The sequence below is a fragment of the Podospora pseudoanserina genome (genome assembly GCF_035222485.1).
Source record: "Podospora pseudoanserina strain CBS 124.78 chromosome 7 map unlocalized CBS124.78p_7, whole genome shotgun sequence".
NCBI lineage: Eukaryota > Fungi > Ascomycota > Sordariomycetes > Sordariales > Podosporaceae > Podospora > Podospora pseudoanserina.
The window spans coordinates 364-21,414 of record NW_026946671.1 but is presented as its reverse complement, the minus strand read 5'-3'; the positions used below and the strand labels follow the sequence as shown (position 1 = coordinate 21,414).

General features: G+C 54.7%; 4 protein-coding genes and 1 non-coding gene across 5 annotated transcripts; 2 read left to right on the top strand and 3 right to left on the bottom strand.

Moving 5' to 3' along the window:
- Window positions 1-70: 70 nt before the first annotated feature.
- Window positions 71-6,771, top strand: MOT1 (TATA-binding protein-associated factor mot1; the record flags this gene model as incomplete). The annotated part of the gene is made up of 3 exons (XM_062950318.1): window positions 71-878; window positions 949-966; window positions 1,119-6,771. Exons 1-3 carry the CDS (start codon window positions 868-870, stop codon window positions 6,769-6,771), a joined length of 5,682 nt encoding a protein of 1,893 aa, XP_062796318.1. The 5' UTR covers window positions 71-867.
- Window positions 6,772-7,770: 999 nt separating this feature from the next.
- On the top strand, window positions 7,771-9,899 carry QC764_706960 (uncharacterized protein; the record flags this gene model as incomplete). Its single annotated transcript, XM_062950317.1, has 2 exons — window positions 7,771-8,328; window positions 8,394-9,899. The coding sequence occupies 2 exons, from the start codon at window positions 7,771-7,773 to the stop codon at window positions 9,897-9,899; spliced, it is 2,064 nt and encodes a 687-aa protein (XP_062796317.1).
- Window positions 9,900-10,188: 289 nt separating this feature from the next.
- Window positions 10,189-10,276, bottom strand: QC764_0101750. Its single transcript has one exon. It is a non-coding gene; the product is annotated as a tRNA-Ala (tRNA).
- Window positions 10,277-10,553: 277 nt separating this feature from the next.
- QC764_706950 (uncharacterized protein) lies at window positions 10,554-13,411 on the bottom strand (the record flags this gene model as incomplete). The annotated part of the gene is made up of 4 exons (XM_062950316.1): window positions 12,387-13,411; window positions 12,189-12,319; window positions 10,733-12,129; window positions 10,554-10,637 (listed from the first exon to the last, which is right to left on the bottom strand). Exons 1-4 carry the CDS (start codon window positions 12,593-12,595, stop codon window positions 10,554-10,556), a joined length of 1,821 nt encoding a protein of 606 aa, XP_062796316.1. The 5' UTR covers window positions 12,596-13,411.
- A 1,067-nt stretch (window positions 13,412-14,478) lies between these two features.
- QC764_706940 (uncharacterized protein) lies at window positions 14,479-19,638 on the bottom strand. The gene is made up of 4 exons (XM_062950315.1): window positions 18,345-19,638; window positions 17,748-18,107; window positions 16,980-17,673; window positions 14,479-16,918 (listed from the first exon to the last, which is right to left on the bottom strand). The coding sequence occupies exons 1-4, from the start codon at window positions 18,586-18,588 to the stop codon at window positions 14,716-14,718; spliced, it is 3,501 nt and encodes a 1,166-aa protein (XP_062796315.1). The 5' UTR covers window positions 18,589-19,638; the 3' UTR covers window positions 14,479-14,715.
- Between the last annotated feature and the right edge of the window lie 1,413 nt (window positions 19,639-21,051).

Genomic DNA, 21,051 nt, shown 5'->3' with positions numbered 1-21,051 from the left:
GCCGTCCGGGAAGGAGCGTTGGGAGAGCCCGCTGTCTATAAATTTAAACCAATATTCTTTATAGACCAGCCAGCTGCCCTCCACCCGACCTTTCCACTGCACTCGTCGCTCCCCAGGTCACACTGAGCCCAAGCCTGACACATCTCCGCCTCTGATTGGCCCGACGCCGGCCCTCACCTGTCACCGAGAGGCTCACCTTGGCTTTTTTTTTGATGCCAGCATATTAAGCACATTGTGCCCCATTCCCATTTTCTGCCACAAGAGAAAGTTTGACTTTAACTCTGCGGACTCTGCGGACCCCGACCATTTCGACATTCGACTTTTTTTTTTTTTGAGGCTATTCTCAAGTGCAGTCTCAGGTATGTCAGATCCCGACCCCCCATGTCACTTTTCTTTTCTTCTTTTTCTTTTTTTGTTCATTTATTTGTCTCTTCTCTACCCTTGACCCAAGCACTCGATGCATATCATTGGATGACTGTCACATTTTTGTGATGTGCTGTGTTGTCGTCGTCGAGCGATCTGGCAAAACCGTTCGTTCATGATGCAAATCGGGTTGGTTTGTCCCGGTCCCATCGGAGAGATCTGTGATCTCGTCGGGCAGCGCGCCTCGCCTTGGGCCCCTTGCACCACCACCCCACCAGCTGCAATCAAGCATCCGCCCTGATGTTGGCCAGCGAATCACAGTCCGTGTTTTGCACGGGTCTTGGGGATGCAGCCTGCAGCAGCCTGGTTACTTGCATCGCACCTTCACTGTCACCGTCGATCTCGAAAAAACAGGCGCCAGAACACCATGCTGACGAGAAGGACGCAGTGCCATGATTCGCATCGAATAACCCAATATACTGTCCTCGTTGATATGAAACAAGAATGGCGTCTCGGTGAGTATTATCCACTGCTCTTCTCTCATCTCATCTCAAACCTGCTCAGTCTTACTAACACTCATGACAGGCTTGACCGGCTCGTTACGTGAGTAACCCTGCACATCATTTGCCTGCTTCAGCACATGGCACTTACACAACATGCGCTGCTGCGCTACGGGGCAACGTCCCTGTGTTGCCTGCCATGCCGTGTCTGTTGTTTCTTTGTGATCGGTTTGTTCACTGACACCATTGCCACAGGATCCTCGAAACGGGCAGCACCCGATTGATCAGGGATACTGCTGTCAACCAGCTTGCCGACTGGCAAAAACACCACCCTGACGAATTATTCAACCTTCTCTCCAGAGTCGTCCCTTACCTGCGCCACAAGGACTGGGAGACCCGGAGTACTGCTGCCAAAGCCCTTGGCAGAATCCTTGAACATGCACCACTATATGAACCGAATGCCGCCGATGAAGGTATTTCAACAGAATCCGCTGCCGAAAATGGCTTTGTCAAGAAGGAGGAAGTCAAGGACTCTGTCCTTGATCAGGAGGAGTTCTACACCCTCGAGGCACTTGACATGTCCAAGATTGTAAAGTATGGCCGGCCTTTGCTGAGAGGCGGCCCCGTCGACTATGCCCTTGCGGCATTGGATCCACAAAAACGGCTGGCCCATCTCAAGAAGACACTTACTGGCAGACTTGGTCTTCTTGGCCGAGTCGTCGAAGACGAAGAGATGGCCGTTGCCAGCGACCATGTCGGCAGCCCTGCGACACCTCAGGGAGCTGGCAGCACCAACGGCTCCGGGCAGCAGGACGCTATGGCGACTGATAGCCAGAGCCAGAACCCCGAAGAGGGTAAACTCAGCTCACGCCAACTCAACGTTCTCAAGAGGAAGCGAAAAAGAGAGGCCCAGAAGGCTGCGCAAGGCAAGGCCGGCTTTGGAGACCTTTCTATCCGCCGCACGACAACCGCAGGTTCCGATGGTTTCGGCGACGATGTGTCTATGACTGACGCCGACTCCAAAAAGAGCGGTAAAATGTCCCAGTATTTCAGCCTCGATCGACCGGCCGACGTGGACGAGGACAGCAAGGTCGTTTCGGAGTTCAAAGGTCCTTTGTTGCCCATCAAGTCGGAGCTCGAGGTCGATGATGCCATGGAAGGGAGCGAGTGGCCCTTTGAGCGACTTTGCGACTTTCTCAAAGTTGACTTGTTTGACCCGCAGTGGGAGACTCGTCATGGAGCTGCGATGGGGTTAAGGGAGTTGGTGAGAGTACATGGTGCTGGCGCAGGGAGGCGCAGAGGTCTGTCGATCAAAGAGAACACCAGGCTGAATGGACAGTGGCTGGACGACCTCGCATGCAGGCTCTGCTGCGTACTCATGCTCGACAAATTTACTGACTACAGTTCCGACACGTCCGTGGCTCCGATTCGAGAAACTGTGGGTCAAACTCTCGGTTCCGTCCTTCGCCATGTCAGCTCGCAGTCTGTGTACGCCATATACCGACTACTCTACCGAATGGTGATGCAGGAGGGGCTGCAGCAGTCGGAGCAGAATCTCCTCTGGGCCATCTGCCATGGTGGCATGGTCGGCCTGAGATATGTTGTTGCTGTTCGCAAGGACCTCTTGCTTCAAGATGGGGACATGATTGACGGTGTCATCCGCTCTGTCATGAAGGGCCTCGGCGACATGGATGACGATGTTCGTTCGGCCAGCGCGGCGACATTGATTCCCATGGCCAAGGAGTTCGTGGCCATGCGCCCACAGGCACTGGACAGCCTCATCGACATAGTCTGGGAGAGTCTCTCCAACCTGGGCGATGATCTCAGCGCGTCTACCGGCAAGATTATGGATCTGCTTGCTACTCTTTGCAGCTTCCCAGAAGTCCTGGAAGCGATGAAGCTCTCGGCATCGCAGGATGAAGAGAGATCTTTCACCACTCTTGTTCCTAGACTCTACCCCTTCCTCCGCCACACCATCACCTCTGTGCGCCTCGCTGTGCTCAAGGCGCTGATGACCTTTGTGGACTTGGGCAAGGAGACTTCTCAAGGCTGGCTCACCGGCAGGATCCTACGTCTCATTTTCCAGAATATTCTTGTTGAAAGGGATGCAGAGGCTCTTCGCATGTCGCTTGAGTTGTGGAATGCACTCGTCCGCAACCTCGGACAGAATCCTACCGTCCTCGCCGACGAGTTTGCAGCTCATGTGGACGCACTCATGCTCCTCACGATGCACCCCATTGGTGTTCCACGACACCCCCTTCCCATGAACGCGACACTTTTCCTCAAGCCATCTGGCGGGACGTATTCCATGAGCGGCATCCCCGCTCCCAGTACCAGAAGGTCGTCGCCCCCCGAGGGTGCAGAAAGGGCCCCGAAGCGTCGTAGGAAGTCGACCAAGGTGGACGATGCTCCTCCCACCACACAGACTCACGATGTTGACGGCCACATGATGCAAGGCGATGTTGATCTAGTCGGCATGGACGTGCTGGTCCGATCCCGCGTCTCTGCGGCCAAGGCGATGGGACTGCTTATGTCAATGCTGCCTCCCTCTAGTCTGGGCTCGTATGATGCTGCCATCACGCAGAGCCTGTTATCTCCATTTGCTTCAACCCAGCTTGCTGCTGCCATGGTCGTTCATGAGTACGCGTCGAATTGTGCCAACAAAGAGATGGCTGCTCGCTTCGTCGAGCCGTTACAGAAGATCATCGACCAGGAGCGCCCGGCACATTACCGCGATCTAGTCAGCTATGTGCATCGCGTGCGATCGCAAACACAACAACTCCTCAATCTCTTCCGCGACCACGGAAAAGTGCACAGCAACAAGCTGCCCAGCCTCGCCGTCGTTGTGCAGGGTGACCCCGAGGCCGGGCCTGGCGCTTTCTCTATTGCCAATGCTGACAAGGTTGTCACTGATGATTTCGAAAGACTCAAGAAAGCAATGGCGCCTGGCCAGAGGCTCATCGCCCTCCCTCAGCTTCTCGAGTCTCGCGATGTCACAGTTGCTGCGATCCAGGAAGCGAAATCTGCCAAGGAGGCCCGCGATGCACGCATCAAGGCCGCTGCCGCTTGTGCTCTTGTCGCCATCCGTGTTCTTCCGAAGAAGCCGAGTCCGCTGATCAAGGCAATTATGGACAGCATCAAGACGGAGGAAAACCCAGAACTTCAAGGGAGGTCAGCAGCCACCATTGCGCAACTGGTGCAGCTTTTCACCGAATCTGGAAGGAGAGGACCGGCAGACAAGGTGGTTGCAAATCTGGTCAAGTTCTCCTGTGTCGAAGTCGCCGAGACGCCCGAGTTTCCCATCCATGCGCACAAGACAAATGTCATTCTGTCGATGCAGAAGGAAGAAGACCGCGTCGACCACGTCGATGCCGCAAAATTTGCACGGGAGGCCAAGGCAGCTCGCATCACTCGTCGCGGCGCTAAGGAAGCGCTGGAGTTGCTTTCCCATTCCTTTGGTCCTGATCTCCTAGCCCGCGTTCCGAGCCTGCAGACGTTTATGGAAGAGCCCTTGGTGAGAGCCTTCACCGGCTCCCTCCCGGCAGAGGCAAGAGATCCAGAGAGCACCTTTGGCCAAGAGATCGTCGATGCCATGTCTGTCATCCGGACCATGGTGCCAACACTACACCCGGGCCTTCATCCTTTTGTTATGCAGCAGGTGCCTCTGGTCATCAAGGCGCTGCACTCAGACTTATCCGTATTCAGGTACATGGCCGCCAAATGCATGGCGACCATCTGCAGTGTCATCACTATCGAAGGCATGACGACTCTGGTAGAGAAGGTTTTGCCATCTATCAACAACCCACTAGACCTCAACTTCCGACAGGGTGCTATCGAAGTCATCTATCACTTGATCGCTGTCATGGGCGACAGGATCCTTCCCTATGTCATTTTCCTCATCGTGCCTGTGCTGGGCCGCATGAGCGATTCAGACAACGAGATCAGACTGATCGCCACCACATCCTTTGCCACGCTGGTCAAGTTGGTGCCGCTTGAGGCGGGTATCCCCGACCCTCCCGGACTCTCAGAGGAGCTGCTCAAGGGCCGTGACAGAGAGCGGACTTTCATCGGTCAGCTACTTGACCCGAAGAAGGTGGAACCTTTTCGGATCCCCGTTGCCATCAAGGCGGAGCTGCGGTCGTACCAGCAGGAGGGTGTCAACTGGCTGCACTTCCTCAACAAGTATCACCTTCACGGCATTCTCTGCGATGACATGGGTCTTGGTAAAACGCTGCAAACTATCTGCATCGTAGCCAGCGATCACCACAACCGTGCTGAGGAGTATGCCAAGACGGGTTCCCCTGATGTCCGGAGGCTTCCGTCTTTGATCGTCTGCCCGCCTACGCTATCGGGGCATTGGCAGCAAGAGATCAAGGCTTACGCCCCGTTCCTCAGCGTCACGGCCTATGTTGGACCCCCCGCGGAACGTAAGGCCATGAAAGACACTCTGGACGAGACGGACATTGTCATCACCTCATACGATGTTTGCCGCAATGATATCGAAATCATTGAAAAGTATAACTGGAACTATGTGGTGCTTGATGAAGGTCATCTCATCAAGAACCCCAAGTCCAAGCTTTCGATGGCTGTCAAGCGGCTCGCCAGCAACCACCGGCTCATCTTGACCGGCACACCCATTCAGAACAACGTGCTGGAGCTGTGGTCCTTGTTTGACTTCCTCATGCCCGGCTTCCTCGGTGCCGAAAAGGTGTTCCAGGACCGGTTTGCAAAGCCTATTGCAAACAGTCGCAACAGCAAGGCCTCGTCCAAGGAGCAAGAAGCCGGTGCATTGGCCATCGAAGCTCTTCACAAGCAAGTCCTTCCCTTCCTGCTGCGTCGTCTCAAGGAGGAGGTGCTCAACGACCTGCCACCCAAGATTCTGCAAAACTACTACTGCGACCTCAGCGACCTCCAGCTCAAACTGTTTGAGGATTTTACCAAGAAGGAAGCCAAGACGATTACGGAGGAGGCTGGGCGGGATGACAAGGAGGCCAAACAGCACATCTTCCAGGCGTTGCAATACATGCGCAAGCTCTGCAACTCGCCGGCCCTTGTCATGAAACCAGGCCACAGGGCCTATGACGACACGCAGAAGTTCCTGGCCAGGCAGGGCACAAGCCTGGAGGATCCGGCGCACGCACCAAAACTGACAGCGCTCCGAGATCTTTTGGTGGAGTGTGGGATTGGTGTCGAAGGGCAGGAGTCGAGCGACCCGCTGTACACGCCGATCAAGCCTCACCGTGCTCTGATTTTCTGTCAGATGAAAGAAATGCTGGACATGGTGCAGAACACGGTGCTCAAGGGCATGCTTCCCTCGACACAATATCTCCGACTGGACGGTTCAGTCGAAGCGAACCGTCGCCAAGACATTGTCAACAAGTTCAATAGCGACCCCTCCTATGACGTACTACTTCTCACCACCAGCGTCGGTGGTCTGGGGTTGAACCTGACGGGTGCCGACACGGTCATTTTCGTCGAGCACGACTGGAATCCTCAAAAGGATCTCCAGGCCATGGATCGCGCCCATCGTATCGGTCAGAAGAAGGTGGTCAACGTGTACCGGCTCATCACTCGCGGCACTCTGGAAGAGAAGATCCTCAGCCTGCAGCGCTTCAAGATCGACGTGGCCAGCACCGTGGTTAATCAACAAAACGCAGGGCTCGCAACCATGGACACGGATCAGATTTTGGACCTGTTCAATCTGGGCGACTCTGGCCCCAGTCTGATAACGGACAAACCTAAAGAAACGCTGGAAGGCAGGGAGGAAGACATGGTGGATGTGGAGACTGGCGAGGTACGGCAGCCGGGCAAGAGGGCAGCATGGTTGGATGGGCTGGGCGAGCTGTGGGACAACAGCCAGTACGAGGAGAGTTTCGATTTAGATGGGTTCCTGAAGACGATGCAGTAACCGGGGGGAGAAGGTTGAAAGGCGCCTTCTTGTATTGCTTGTTAAAGTTCTTGTGGTTGGTAGGATATTGCTGGGTGTTTGCTTTGGGAAACGGTGCGGGCGAGTTAGCAAAGTGAGTTCTGATATGGCAAGCGGGCTGGGAAAAGGGGGAATATTGGTTTTGCAGAAGAAGCGCCACGTGTGTATTGTATTATGTATAGCATTGTTGGGTTTTCTATGGAGCAAGCGGTGCGTTTAGACGATTACTAGGGACGTTGCTTGATTGTTGTCTCTATTGCATTGCATATAAAGAATACAGAGACACGATGCTATTCACAAAAGTCCCTTGCTGCTTTGCTTCTCCCCTGAATCCGAGCCAAATTTAGTTGCAGCTGTTTTCCCCAGATGATTTTCCGAAGCCTTGCAGCTACCCGCCCGGAGTGAGTGACGTTTGTTGGAAGCAGGGGCGACCCTTGTGGTGACGTCAACACCTACGTCGAATGTCCGACAAGCTCCCCAAAGCAAGCTTGGGAGTGTGAGCTCGTGACAGGCATAGACAACCTATCAATTATTATAAGCTAGCTATCAAATACGCGGAAAATTCAATGACAAGTTGGAATCTGAAAATCAATATTAATTTTGTTTTTCTGCGAGATCGTACCTTTTTATAATCTTCTCGCGAGTGCGCTGACAAAAGTACCCGACTTTTTGACCCTTTTTTACCACTCCGTCTCCGCGTCTCGTATTATCAGACGGCACAGCCCAAACAAACGGAAACTGGAGACGACGAAAAGCCCTTTTTAGAGGTGACACAACGACCGCTACCAACAGACACCCACACACATACACACTCGAATAGGAGAGGGCAGGCAGATTGCGATTGGACCCCCTGACGATCACACCTTGCCTTTCTGCCTGTTGCCTTTTGTTTACCTTTTTTCCTCTTCTCTTCTCTTTACCATCCATCACCATCTTTTCTCTCTCTCCTTGCTGCAGGGCTGGCTTAGCAGGACAGACAAGATGGGCGGCTCAACCCACCACCACCCCTTCCAATCCCTCTCCCCCCTTTCCTGGACCGCCGACCTCTCCTCGGGCACCTCCCCCGAGGTCATCTCCAAAGTCATAACCGACACCTTTTCCAACGCCCAAATCCTCGTCGACTCCCTCCCTCCTTCCCCCTCTCACTCTCAACCCACAACCCGCCCAAGATCGCAAACCGAATCCGCGACTGCGGCCCTCGATCTGAACTCTGTCCTGTCATCATCACCAGAGACAAAAGCCACGGTGGAGAAACTGAGAAAAGAGTGGAAAGAGGTGAAGACTAATCCGAGGGATAACCCCCACGGGATTACTGTGTACAAATTATCGGCCAAAGATGGCAAGGGGGCTTGGTTCGGGCGGTACAGCTTGCATCACGGGATGGATTTTGGGAGGTGGGAGGAGGCGTTGAGACGGGAGTTCAAAGAGACGCTCAAGAGGTGTGAGAGGGAGGGGAAGGAGCCTGGATGTGGGAATATCAGGGGGATCGGGGCGGAGAGGGTGGTGGAGAGGGTTGAGGGAGGAGGGGGCTCATGGAGGGTAAGTGATGGAGAATTAAGAGAAGGGGAGGTTGGATAAAGGCTGACAAAGTAACAGTGTTTCAGGTTTCGGCGAGGTTTGGAGGACCGACGACAGCGAGGGATTTTATTGCGCTGCATATGACGCCTCCGGTGAGGAAGGAGACTGATGGGGATAAAAAGAAGAAGGGGATGGGGCCGAGGCAGTTTATGCTTGTGAGTCGGCCGGTGGAGCACCCTGATTGTCCGCCTCGGTCGGGGTTTATTAGAGGGGTGTATGAGAGTGTGGAGGTGATTAGGGAGGTGCCGGTTGTGAAGCCGCTTAGGAGGACGAGGTCGAGTGGTGACTGGGGCGAGCATGATGGGAAAGACGGCAAGGACGCTGCTCTTAGGTCGGCCAAGAAGGCGATTGAAGAGAGGCAGGATAGTGAAGAGGAGGATGTGGAAATGGCAATCGAGTGGTTGATGGTCACGAGGAGTGACCCAGGGGGGAGCGTGCCAAGGTTTATGGTTGAGAAGGGGACTCCGGGGGGGATTGTGAATGATGCGGGGCAGTTTCTGAAGTGGTTTGAAGCTCAGCAGCAACGGAGTGATGACTATGAGACGGCTGTTGATGGAGACCATGAAGGGGAGGGGGAGGAGGTGAGCAAAGCCGAAGGAAAGAAGCCCGAGAAAATCGAAAACGGCGGCGCGGTTGATTCCTCGGTGTTGAATCAACTCCGTGACACGGACCATAATGGGGAGGTGCACCGCCATGAAAAACGAGGCGAGGTCACGCCCCCGAGCGGCTTTTACGGTATGATAGCATCAGCCCTCGGGGCAGCCGGCTCAGCGGTTGCGTCTAGGGTAGCCACCCTCGCCGGCTCGACGATTGCTACCGAAGACGAAGAGAGCCTGTCCAACGACGACGATGACGAAAGCGACACACCATCCGAACTCAGCTTTGCCTCTGCGTCAGAAGGTCACAACGCAGAGGGTGGTGGTGGCGATGATGATGTCACGGCAGCGGGACTATTATCCAAAGCCGACTCTCACAACGACGTCGCCTCCACCTTGTCTTCTGTCTCGCCCTCGTCCCTGCACTCCAACGACGACAACAACTCGGTAGCTCACACTTCGCATTCGGCCTCGCTGTCGAGTCAGCACGAGAAGGAGCTGAAGAAGCTGCAGGAACGCATGAAGAAGGCGCAGGCTAAGCTGGAGAGGTCGCACCAGAGGAGACATCACAACCACCACAAGGAATCGGACGAGGCGAAGGAGGAAGCGGCGCTTCAGAGGCTGAAGGAGAAGCATGAGAGGGAGATTGCCAAGCAGAAGGAGAAGTATGAGAGGGAGGTGAGGAGGCTGGCGGAGAAGAAGCAGCAGGAGGAGAAGAAGAAGGAGGAAAAGAGGAGGAAGATGCAGGAGAGGGAGGAGAGGGCGGATCTGGCCATGGAGCTGGAGAGGACGAGGGCGGAGAGGGATGTGGGGAGGAAGGAGATTGAGATTTTGAGGGGGCAGGTGGGAGATTTGCAGAGAGAGAATACCATGCTTGTTGCGAGACTGGGGAAGATGGGGGTTGAGGTGGGGGATATTTATGATGGGGGGAAGTAGTAAGGAGAAGGGGTTGTGTGATACGGGAGAGTGTGGGCGTTGGGCTGGGTTGTATATAATGGTGAAGAAGGGAGGGGGGGGGAGTGTGATAGATGTATGTATTCACATCGCGATGTCTTTTTGATATTTTAAAATCAGTTGGAATAATGCGCCTCTGGAAGGTGTGCAGGTTTAATGCTCTACTATTGCTTGTGAACCTAAAATCACTCTCTCATAACTTGAAGCTGCAAAAAAATATTGGCAGGGACCTAAGAAAAAAGAAAATAATACCCTCATGGGCAAAAGGTTGTGGACGAGCTGGGAATCGAACCCAGGACCTTTCGCATACAGGTGGGGGGTATGCTAAGCGAACGCTCTACCAACTGAGCCACACGCCCTTGATGTTCTGATTGGTTCTTGTGCGCCAATATTGAGCTTATGATTGAAACTGTTTTCCACAAGCAAGCAAGGAAAAGATAGGCGAATGGTGGGGATAAGGGTGGTGGTGATATTGTCTTGCGACATGTGTATTTCTAATGTATACAGCAAATCAAACCAGTACAGTACATCCAACACCCAAACTATTCAAACAATCCGTGGTGTCAACAACAAAACTTTCAACGCTTGGTGACCAAGCCATCCAACCAGAAAATCATCGCTTGCTTCCTCCCTCTCTCAAAAACAACCAAACCATACCTTCTTCCCTTTTAATCCCTCCTCTTCCCACCCCACAGCAACAACCCCCACCACCCCCTTCCCCTTCTCCCCTCCTCCTCCCCCGCCGGCCTCGGATCCCCCCCCCTCAACCTAAAATCCCCCACCGCCCAAGCCATAACCAGCACCGGCACACAAACCCCCAGCGCCACCCAAAGCAGCACCTCCACAGTCTCCTGATAGCTCCTCGCAATCGCCTCCCGTTCCGGACTCCCCCACGGATACGACACCGCCTCCCTCACGCTCCCATAAATCTTGCCCGCCTCCCCCTTCGCATCCTCAGGGAGATACTCCCTCAGCTTCCCCGGTATCAACCTCCCCCAAATCGCCCCGCTCACCGCGCTCCCCACCGCGCTCCCGACTTGCACCAGCGTCAAAAACGCCGCGGTCGCCACCCCGACGTGCTGATGCCGGTTCCTCCCCTTGAGGTTGGAGCTCGAAGACGCAGCCGCCTGGACGACGAGCTGAGTAGCCACGTGCATCAACCCCGCTCCGGCGCCGAGGAACATCTGCGCTGTGTAGAGGACCGGTTCGGAAACGCCGCGCTTGCGGGTGTGGAGCAGCAGCAGGATGGCGAGGGTGTAGATTGTTGCGCCGAAGACGATCCAGGGTTTTGGGCGGGGTTCACCGCCTAGGCGCTTGATGACTAGACTCGCGGCGATGGCGGCGATGGTGGAGGCGAAGGAAAAGGTTTGGGTTATGGGCCCTGCGCTGGTGACAGGGAGGTTGAGGGCCACGAGGAGGTAAGAGTAAAGGTAAGGTTGGACGGCGATGTAAAAGACGGCAAAATAAAAAAAGCCAAGTAGACACCCGGCGACGAAGGTGCGGGACTTGAGGAGTTCTAGCGGCAAGAGGGGGTGAGGAGCGTGGGATTCCCAGAGGGGGAAGAGGACTAGAAGAAGGATGCCGCTGAGGATCATTAGGATGATGTGGGGGTCGTGCCAGCCAGTTTTGGAGCGGGAGACGAGGGTTAGGGGGATGAGGATGAGGGAGAGGCCGAGGGAGAAGAGGAGGATGCCGATGCCGTCGAGTTCTTGGAAGAGGTTTCTGGCTGCTGTTGAAAGTGAGGGCTTTTTGTTGTCGGCCGAGGAGGAGGTGCTCATGGCGCGTCGTTTTGGTACCAAGCCCAGCTTCTCTGCCTTGCGGCCGTTGATGAGCAGGCTCAGCCCGAGGGGCAAAAAGGCCAGCGGGAGAATGATGGTCCAGACGGCGTATCCCCAGCGCCATGTGCTCTTTGCGAGGAACAGCGCGGCGATGGCTGGTCCTATCCAGACGGTTACCAGAAACGGGCTGTCCGGCAGACTCGAAAACAGGGCGCGGTTAAGGAAATCGCTTGTGTCGGCGATGAAGACCTGCTGCAGGATCTGCAATCCGGTGAAGCCGGCCGCGTAAAATATCTGCGCCGAGGCATACGTTTCGACGTTTCGCGAGGCGGCCATGAGGATGTATCCCAAAACACACAGGACGATGCATATGGAGAAGGCCTCTAGTCGGCCAAAGACGTCGGCTATCTTGGCCATAGGGGGTTTGATGACAGCTATAAAGACCTTGTTAACACTCGACTCCCGTTACGATTACCAGATTGACAAAACATACCATTAACCACCCCTTGGACCACATAAACCGTCGACAGCAACGAGTGCTTGTTGAACGAACTGACGGCGAATGCGGAAAGGGAGTATGTCACTTGACCTTCAAGCGACGTGGTAAAGGCCATGAAGAATATGCTATTACGTTCTGTCAGTACTGTTTGTTGACTGTGTCCGACAGCTCAAGGTAAAGGGGGCAACTCACCCCAAGTAAGCAATCATCAACCCCCTTTTCGTCCATAAACGAGAAACCGCCTCGATGCGCAGTACACCATCTTGTATATCCTCCCCCCTCTCCTCCTCCTCCTCTGCACCTAACGGTGTCGGTATCCTCTCAATAATCCCATCTTCACCAGCCGTGGTTGAGCCGTAGTCATCAGCCCTGTTGCCCAGGAGCGGTTGGCTGTCTGCCATGGTTGCCTCTGTTGAAATAGTATGCAAGGTGCCTGGATCGATTTTATGCCGCAGCTGTTATTATGCCCCTCCAACCATCAACAGAGCCGCCTGGAAGGGATGAAAAGAATATGAAACAAAAAATAATAATCCTTTCGCCCCAACCGCAAAAAAGTTCATCTTCCGTGTGTATGTGCCGATGAAAGTCTGATGAGGGTCCAAATGAATGAAGGATTTCAAATGTGAGATGAAAAGTGAGGTAGGTGTGTGGGTGCCTCCCAAATGAGATGAGCAAAAAGGCCTGATCAGGTAAGGTGAGACAAGACAACTATTCCAGGTTCTGATTTGGCGCATTCAGAAGGGTCTGAGTTTGTGAGTCCCAAGCTACCCGAAGCCCCTCCCCACTGTCGAACGAGTGAGAGCTCCTCACCTTACCTCAGCGATCAGCAGGGGCAGTGAGCAGGCTGGCTAGCGTAAGTGGTTTGCCTTCGCCGTGTCGGTTCGTGTTTCGGTGTGTGTGGGTGGGTGGGTGGATGGGTGTATGCTGTCTGAACTGAGATCCCCCTCCTTCATTCAGCCTTCAAGAATAAAATGGTTCAGACGTTTGAGTGATAAAAGAAAATCCTCGGTTCACCCACCCAGACAGCAAAGCAACCTTGCCCCTCCAAATCCCCATCCTCATTTCTCGCAACAGCTCATGCACCGGAACGAATGCCTACATTTTCAACGGGATTCACTGACCCTGCCTGGGAACTTCGGGGACCAACAAACAGGGGGAACGCTAGACCCCACCGGCCAGCCCAACGGGAAGAGGGGAACAAGCGACTTCGCTCGAACCGCTCTCTTGCCCACCCTGATTGGTCAGAGATTATCATTTCCATCTGATAAAAAAAATAGACGTGGCAATTTGCAAGGGCATCCTGAACCAGCTGAACGAAACGGAATTGGGTGTGTTTCCGTTTTTGCCGATGGCAGGAGCCGCTGTATAACCAACACTGGCCTTGCCTGATAACTGCTGCTCGAGTTGAACAACTACCAAAGAAAAGGATGCGATCCCCCGATCTGTCATGTCATCATGCTGCTGCCCAATGTGGGCTCCCGCCAACCTTGGCCTATTCTAGGTGGTCATGAGCCAGAACAAACATTGGCAACACCTGAGCGTCGTGACTACAAGGTAGTGTACCCGGCAGCTGTCTACAGTTCATGGATGACCAAATTGTCTGGGTCAATATGACATACAATCCCTCTTTCTTCATTTCATATCCACCACCGGTTTCTGTCAACAACGGTCTACCCAAACCGAAAGCCGTTGGAATCCAAAGTGGCTCTCGCTTCCACTCTTGCAACTTTTAGTCTCACAGCGGGCCGTTCCGTGCAGAAAACGTTTTCCCGGAAAGCTCCGCATGCCGGGGACAGCTTCACTCTTCCGGCGGTTCACAATCCACAAACAATTCTTGTATGAACAGGAGCACGAACATAAAAAGATATATTTTCATCTCACATACCACCCCGTTCCCCCGCGCTGAAAACCAAACCCAATACACCCCACACCATCGAAACTGCGCACATGGACTACATATCAGGTTCATACCACCTCCCACCACCGTATACATAAGGAAACAAGAAAGGTTGAAAGAACCATGTACTGTGAAATTGTCTTGTCCAAAAAAAAAAAAACAGCAAAAAAAAAGAATTATGCTCCGCTCTTCCCCTCGTCCGCGCACCACCAGACAAAAAATAATCGAAGAGAAAAAAACCAAAAAAAAAAAACCAAAAAGCAGAATGGTATCTCATCCAAGCAAATATATATATATATATATATCCTCCCACCCCCAACCCCTTCCTCCGCTCTTTCAAAGCAAATCTGAGTTTTCCAACAGAAGCAGTAATGTAAACCCAAAAAAAAAGAGGTTGCAAGTATATGAATAGGGGGTATTCGAAAGTGTGAGAGGCAAAATCGAAGTGTAACAACTCTCGAAAAAAAAACCCAAGTGTAAAACAAGAACAGATCGCACTCAAAAAAATAAAAATAAAACTTCCACCAAAATCGTAAAACGACGCCAAGATGCTCGCTCCCTCCCATACTCAAAAACCCCAAGCAAACCCAGGGGAGGGGAAGACCACAACACCACCACCCCCTCCTAAGCCTCCTCCATGATCCCCCCCTCCCCTCCCCCCTCCTCCCTCCACTCCCTTGACTTTTCCGTCAGCTTCTTCACACCCGACACCCTCCCCGCCCACAGGCTCTCAATCGGCGTCCGGAACGTAAACGCCCTCTGGCTGCTGATCACCCCGATCGCCTGCAGCACCGCCTTCCTGCTGTCCCGCCCAAACACGGCCGGGTGGTTGATCCACTCGAGACTGCTCTCCAGCTCGGCATCCAGCGCCGCAACCGTGTTCGTGTCTATCCCCGCTGCTGTTCCCATCACCCCCAGTCCGTCTGTCGATCTGGAACGGGAGATCTGCCCTGGCACCGGTGGGAAGCTGCCGGCAGAGGAGTGGTTCCCCGACGTGGGAGACGGTGTGTTCTTCCTGTCTGGGGTGCCGGCCGTGGGGGAGGGGTTGGCGTTGTCCGGGTGGGGGGTGGAAGGTTGAGATTTGTTGCCTCCCGATGGCGGGAGCGGTGGGACGGGTGGCAACCCGCCTTTCCCGAGGCCTTTGAGGATGGAGCGGGTTTCGTTGAGCAAAGTGTGGGCGCGGTCGTGCTGGCCGCGGGAGACAAGGGTTAGTGCCCGTGTTAACATGTCTGACGTCAAGAGCTCCATCCTCCGCTGGACGATGTGTGGGTGGGGAGGGATGGGCTGGGAGTTATTCCACGACTTCTTCGAGTTCGAGGCGGGCAGCATGGTAATTGCCAGGAGCGAAGGGCGAGTGTGTTGGGATGTGCCGTCACGGAGGATGTCACCCCAGATGAGCTCGGCTTGGATGAGGGGGACTTCCTCTACCGAGACGGTTCGTTGCTCGTCCTGATCCATCGGGCCGCCGAGGGCTTCCAGACCGGAGACGATGTTATCCCATGGGTCTTGCGGAAGCTGCTCTTGGGAGGCGTTGTCGGGGATGATGACTAGCTGGACGAGGATATCGCGTTTGTCACCGAAGCGGAGGTCTCCGATAGACGCCTCAGCATCGCGGCCCGTGGCGCGCTTGGTGATTTGGAGGGCGCCGCTGATCTTGTGGAACTTGGCCGGGGAGCCTTCGGGAAGCTTGAGCTTGAGCTTGACGTTTTGATGAGAAAGAGTTTGCATGGCGCCGAGGCAGCCGGCGAGACACTCTCGGAGCATCATCCAGTCTTTTACATAGGTGTACGAGGCCTTTGTCCGGGTGGACAGCTCGATCATGGTGTCCGGCTTGTGGGTCATACCGAGACCAAACGAGTGGATGGTGATCTTGGCTGCTTCGGCGCGCGATACCACAAAGTCGACGCTGTCGGCGTCCGAGGTGGAGGCATCGCTGATCAGCATGATGGTCGCGATGGGGTTGTTGTACTTGCGGCCCATGAGCAGATCCATGGCCACATTGGCGCCCTCGACAACATCAGCACGGTGGCTCTTCTGTCCAACGGGCTTGATCGAGTTCAGAACATTACTCCAGCCAGGCCACGCCTTGGTCGTCATACCGACGATAGGTACGCCGCCGCCAGATGATCCAAAGGTCACCAAGCCCATGCGGTCACGGTCGCCGAGCGTGTGTACCATAAACCGAAGAGCATCGCGAACCAGGTTGATCTTGACACCCTGCATCGAAGCGGAAATTGGCACCACCACCACAACATCCACAGGCACATGAATCGAGGGCAGAAGAGGGCTCCTCGCAAAGTTGGTGTACTCGGTAGGCGCAGTTGTGGCCGACTTGGCGCCACCCCATGAGGAAGCCAGGGACGACACTCGTTGTGGTCGGCCAGAGCCAGGTGTTCTTTGCCAGTCATCCTCATCTGTTTCTGAAAACTCGCCACGGTCATATTCGGGACTGCGTACGGGCGACGTCTCAACAGCGTTGAGGTCCAACAGGGCCTGCTGCCACAGCTTGAGCTGGTTTCGATTCTCAAACCGAAGATGGAATTGGGGCAGCTCGGCTACTGATAAGCTGAGGGTGAGAATATTCTCGTCCATGCTGCCACTGTACGACACCTCGTTGAGATGCTTCTTGATGAGAATCGATCCCTTGAGCGTGCAGCGTGTGCTTTTCCGTGGCGCATCCTGGTCCTCCCACTGTGATGGTTGTTGCGTAGATTTCTTCTCCTTGACGCAGATGAGCATCTCTGCAAACAGGAAACACTCGAGCTCCTGCCATGACACTTTGTCCTTGCCCACACGGAGTGTGCCGTACAATCGAAGCTTTCCAAATCTACCCGTCTGTCATTAGCCAACTTTTCCTCGAGACTGTGTATGCTCTTCACACCACTTACCGGCTGAAGTCCAAACCATGCCAGTTGTCTACCCGGTTGCGCAGGCTCTCCGTCATCTCGGCCAGCACCTCTGCCGACTCGTACGGATAGAACCGCGGCGCACTTTGCGCTGGTGAAGGCGCCCTGTGGAACTGCTCCTCGGCTCTCGGTGGCGCCAACGGCGGAGGGGCGGCCTGCAGGTCTTCTGGGTCGGGCCGCCACTTGATATCCGGCACCTCCACCGTTACCAGACAGGTGAGCGTCTGCTGCTGTCGTGACCTCGTGATGGTGGGAAACTCTGACCGCACCGTAACCGTGGGCGCGGGGATGGGATTCCGAGTGACCGTCCGGGGGCTGGCGAGCGAGGTCTCCATGGCCTGAACATCATAATCGTGTCGCCGCGGTGGTCCGCTCTGCGTCGTTTCTGGGTATCCTCCCGAAGAGGCAACACCCGTCGCCTCGCTATCACTCCGTGCGTGTCTCGGCCCGTTGTAGCGGTGATCTGAAGGCGGCGCTTCCCGACTCTCGCGGCTGTCCCGCTGGCTTCCTCGAGGAGCATCCCGGTGACCATTCGATCCACCACCACCAGGTCGTGCGCTCGACCCCCGGCTCTGCGGCCTTCCCGGATCATCCCAATGCTGCGTCGTCGGGGTCGGAGTTCCCTGTGATCTGGTGTCATTTACTGACACTGCGCGCACCATATTGCTGATTTTTTCTAAAAGCACCAAACAAACGTTGGGTCAGTACCAACCTGCTTCCATAATCGCATTCGTTCCTCGACGTCCTTACCTATATCCAGCACGTTTCCGCCGCGGCTGGTGTCCAGGTGCAATGGCGCATTGCATGTCGGGCAGTACTGGGAATCAAACTCGCGGATGAACTCGTAGAAGCACGCCTCGTGGGCTACGTGGGTGCACGAGAACTGCAATATCCTCTCGCCCCGGAGCGTGTGTTCCAACGGCTCCTCGCACACGGCGCACTCGCTCCCCACAAAGGTGCGCTCCCTGCGCGACCGGGTCCTGTCTGAATTCATGGCGCCTTGTGTCGTCGAGATGGATCTCGAGTTGCTCTCGCGCGACTTGTTGGAGCTGACCGAGGCCGTCGAGCGGTGCGATGGCGCGTGAAGCGTCCCTGATGCGATGGAGAAACCTGGAGAGTGGCGGGATTAGCCCTTGTTCACACCGGCTGTGGAGATCTATCTACTTGGTGGCAAGCCACACGGCGCAGACAACCTCGGTGCCGAGTCTACTGGCCTGACTGGCTGGCAGAGTGCGGCCGTGATGATACGGCGCAGTCAAATCAGGACGGGGTCACCACCGAGAGACCCAGCGAGGGGCATTTTCCAAAAGACGACAGACAGGGAAACACAAGGGAACGGGAACCTACTCTTCTCCGGGTACAACGGCGCCCCGTAAGACCTCGCAGCGCTACTGCTGCCGGTGTAGTAGTTGTGGTTCGACGGGCCAAAGTCTGTTCTCCAAGCGCCGCCACCACCAGACCGCACCGTCGCCGAGTCGGAGCCTAGGTCTGAGAGCCCTGCCCGTTCGAAATTGTCGTGATTCCTTCGCTGATGCTCCGTCGCAAAACCCTGAGTCTTCTTGGCGTGCGATCTAGATGATCTGCTGAACATGTGTGTGTTGCAGATATAACTGCTGATATCCTGCTCTCTTCTCTTCTCTTCTCTTCTCCTTCAACCAAAACTTCTTCGTCCTTTCGTTTTGTGTGTTGCTCTCTTCTCTCTATCGTCCAAGCTGCAGGCTGCAGTGTATGGTTCGAGTGGCTCCTGCGGGTGAGAGGATCTGTGGGACTAAATAGTCGACGGCGCCCAAGTCTAAATCGTTTTGGCTCTCCCGGGAGATCTGCTGCCTGTCGGCCTGTGGTTGTAACAGACTATTAAAGTTGCTACTCCCGTCCCGTTCGTTCAATCTTTGGTCAAGGGGAGCCCTGTTGTTTCAGACAGTTGTATCAACAATGCGGTAGAAGATCCCAAAGAATCAGGCGGGGCATGGCTGCGCCAAAAGTAGGTAGGTATCAAATCGGCGGGTTTTTGGTCGAGGTTGTTTTGCTTGGTAGAGAAGGGCCCTTAAAGTGGCCGGTTCCTGGCTGAGAAGCTGCTCAAAAGGTCCCGTGGACCGAAATAAGAGCGCCTTGGCGGTACTCGAGTGGCTCGAGTGGTCCCTTTTCGTTGGCGCGTCTTCAGCGACCTGCCTGTGGGTTTCTTCTTCAGTACCTCTGCAGCTCCGCGAGGCGGAATTGTAAATTGTTCCGACGCAACGTCACGATTCGGTCGAGACGGCAGGTTGGATGCACGAGATAGTGGGAGGAGGCCAATTGGGGGTGTGTGTGTGTGTCGTCCAAGTTGTAGGATGTGTCGGAAGGGACAACGGGATAGGAAGTACGCGGGCTGTCCGGGTTGCGCGCGGACTGGGAATGGGACGTCGTGTGTGTGACTGGAGGTGATGATGGCAGTGCCGGTGTTGTTCAGCAGCCTGTAGGTCTCGGGGTGGTCCGGTCTCCACGGAAAGGAAGCAGGAGGAACAAGTCAGTCACTGCGGCGTTTCGTTTCCTCGAGTGAGATTCAGGAACAAGAATCCAGAATTTTGGACCGCTCTTTTCTGGGGGGGGGAAAGGGTGAGGCAGCGAAACATAAAAATGGGGTCTTAACAGCGTCTATTAAGACAGCCTCCCAACGCTCATGCAAAAGAACCACCGTTCCTGACCTTTCGCTGAGGGGGGAAGAGACAGTCTTTTGGGAAACGGGAACTTGGAAAAGCAGTGGGCGGGCTCCCAACGCCAATTACGGATAGGGGATAAAAAGTATCAGCCCTGTCCATGTCCCTGGTCCTGTTGCTTCTGCGGTGGGGTTCACTGCTGAAGTGATGGCGCCGATGGCACGACGACAGAGGTCCAGAAATGGGATTGGCAGGGGTCGCTTTGGGCAACTGTTTTCGAACCTCCTCCCTTTCCAGCGCCCAGGGGGCACCGTTTATTATTATTATCATTATTATCATGACGACGGATGGGTAACGGTTATCTGACCGTTTTGCCCCCCTCCACCACCCACCCACCACTACAACTGAAGCACAGGATATAGGATTCAAGGAATCATACTGCGTAGATGGTACTAACCCGTCCACTCTGACGATAGCGTCGCTCATGCTGATGGTTCTGTGTCTCCGGGGAAAAGACAAAGCCATTCTTCCCAGACACGGCACAAGGAGATGGAAGCAGGGCGGATTCTGAGTCTTTGACTATGACGGCGTTCCGGATGTCCCCGTCCTTGCATCTCTATTGCTGTGCCCGGGCAAGCCAAGGCATCTTTGATTTGCATCGTACACAGTAGCTATGTCATGGTGTGTAATGAGATGGAGTCTCGACCTATAGAATAAAGGGTCCGGGCTTCTTACTTATACTAGGACAGCAACACAGCTGATGGACTTGTGAACATGCTGAAGAATGTCTCCATCACAGGCCCATGAGCTCGTACATTTGCGCCTGAACGGTAAGCTCCGCATAGTTGTTCTTTAATGTCTCTTTTCAACTTTGCGAGATGATGATTTTCGTCTATTGATTCACGTCAATGCAAGTCAGCGACAGAAGAACGGCGATGAACGAGGGGTGATCATCGCTAGCACGTGGCAGAGCTCCCGCTGTGGAGACGGCAGCGCCCACCCTTTCGTCACGGACATGCCGTCACCAAAGATAGCGTGGGTTGCCAGGTAGCTGAGGTGGGACAGATAGCAAGATCACAGAAGAGGCTGTCTGTAGAAGAGAAGATGGTCTTGGTTGCGCTTTGAGCTGTCGAAGTTGGAATTTCCGAGAAGCTAGAATGTGTGAATGAGTGTAGCTCACCAGGCTGGAAGTGATGAAGACGGAAACCCGCGTGGCAGCTGGGTGTGTGCACCAGCAGCAAGCCACTGCAGTACTTCAACCACAATAGGCCCCACTATGATGGTGTCTTACACCCAGCCCGACGGCATGCATCCAACAATCCCCAACCCATGGGAATCAAGGGAGGTGCTGTTGACCGTTTTCCAACCAAGCACTCCAGCTCACTGAACTCTGACAGCAGCACAAATCCGAAAATCCGACG

Bases quoted from the DNA above. Each gene is read 5' to 3' on its own strand.
- QC764_706940 (XM_062950315.1), bottom strand. From the start codon at position 18,588: ATGTTCAGCAGATCATCTAGATCGCACGCCAAGAAGACTCAGGGTTTT. The intron at 17,674-17,747 runs GTAAGGACGTCG...TGGTGCTTTTAG, and splicing joins CGGAAACGTGCTGGATATAG to AAAAAATCAGCAATATGGTG. The intron at 16,919-16,979 runs GTAAGTGGTGTG...ACAGACGGGTAG, and splicing joins CATGGTTTGGACTTCAGCCG to ATTTGGAAAGCTTCGATTGT.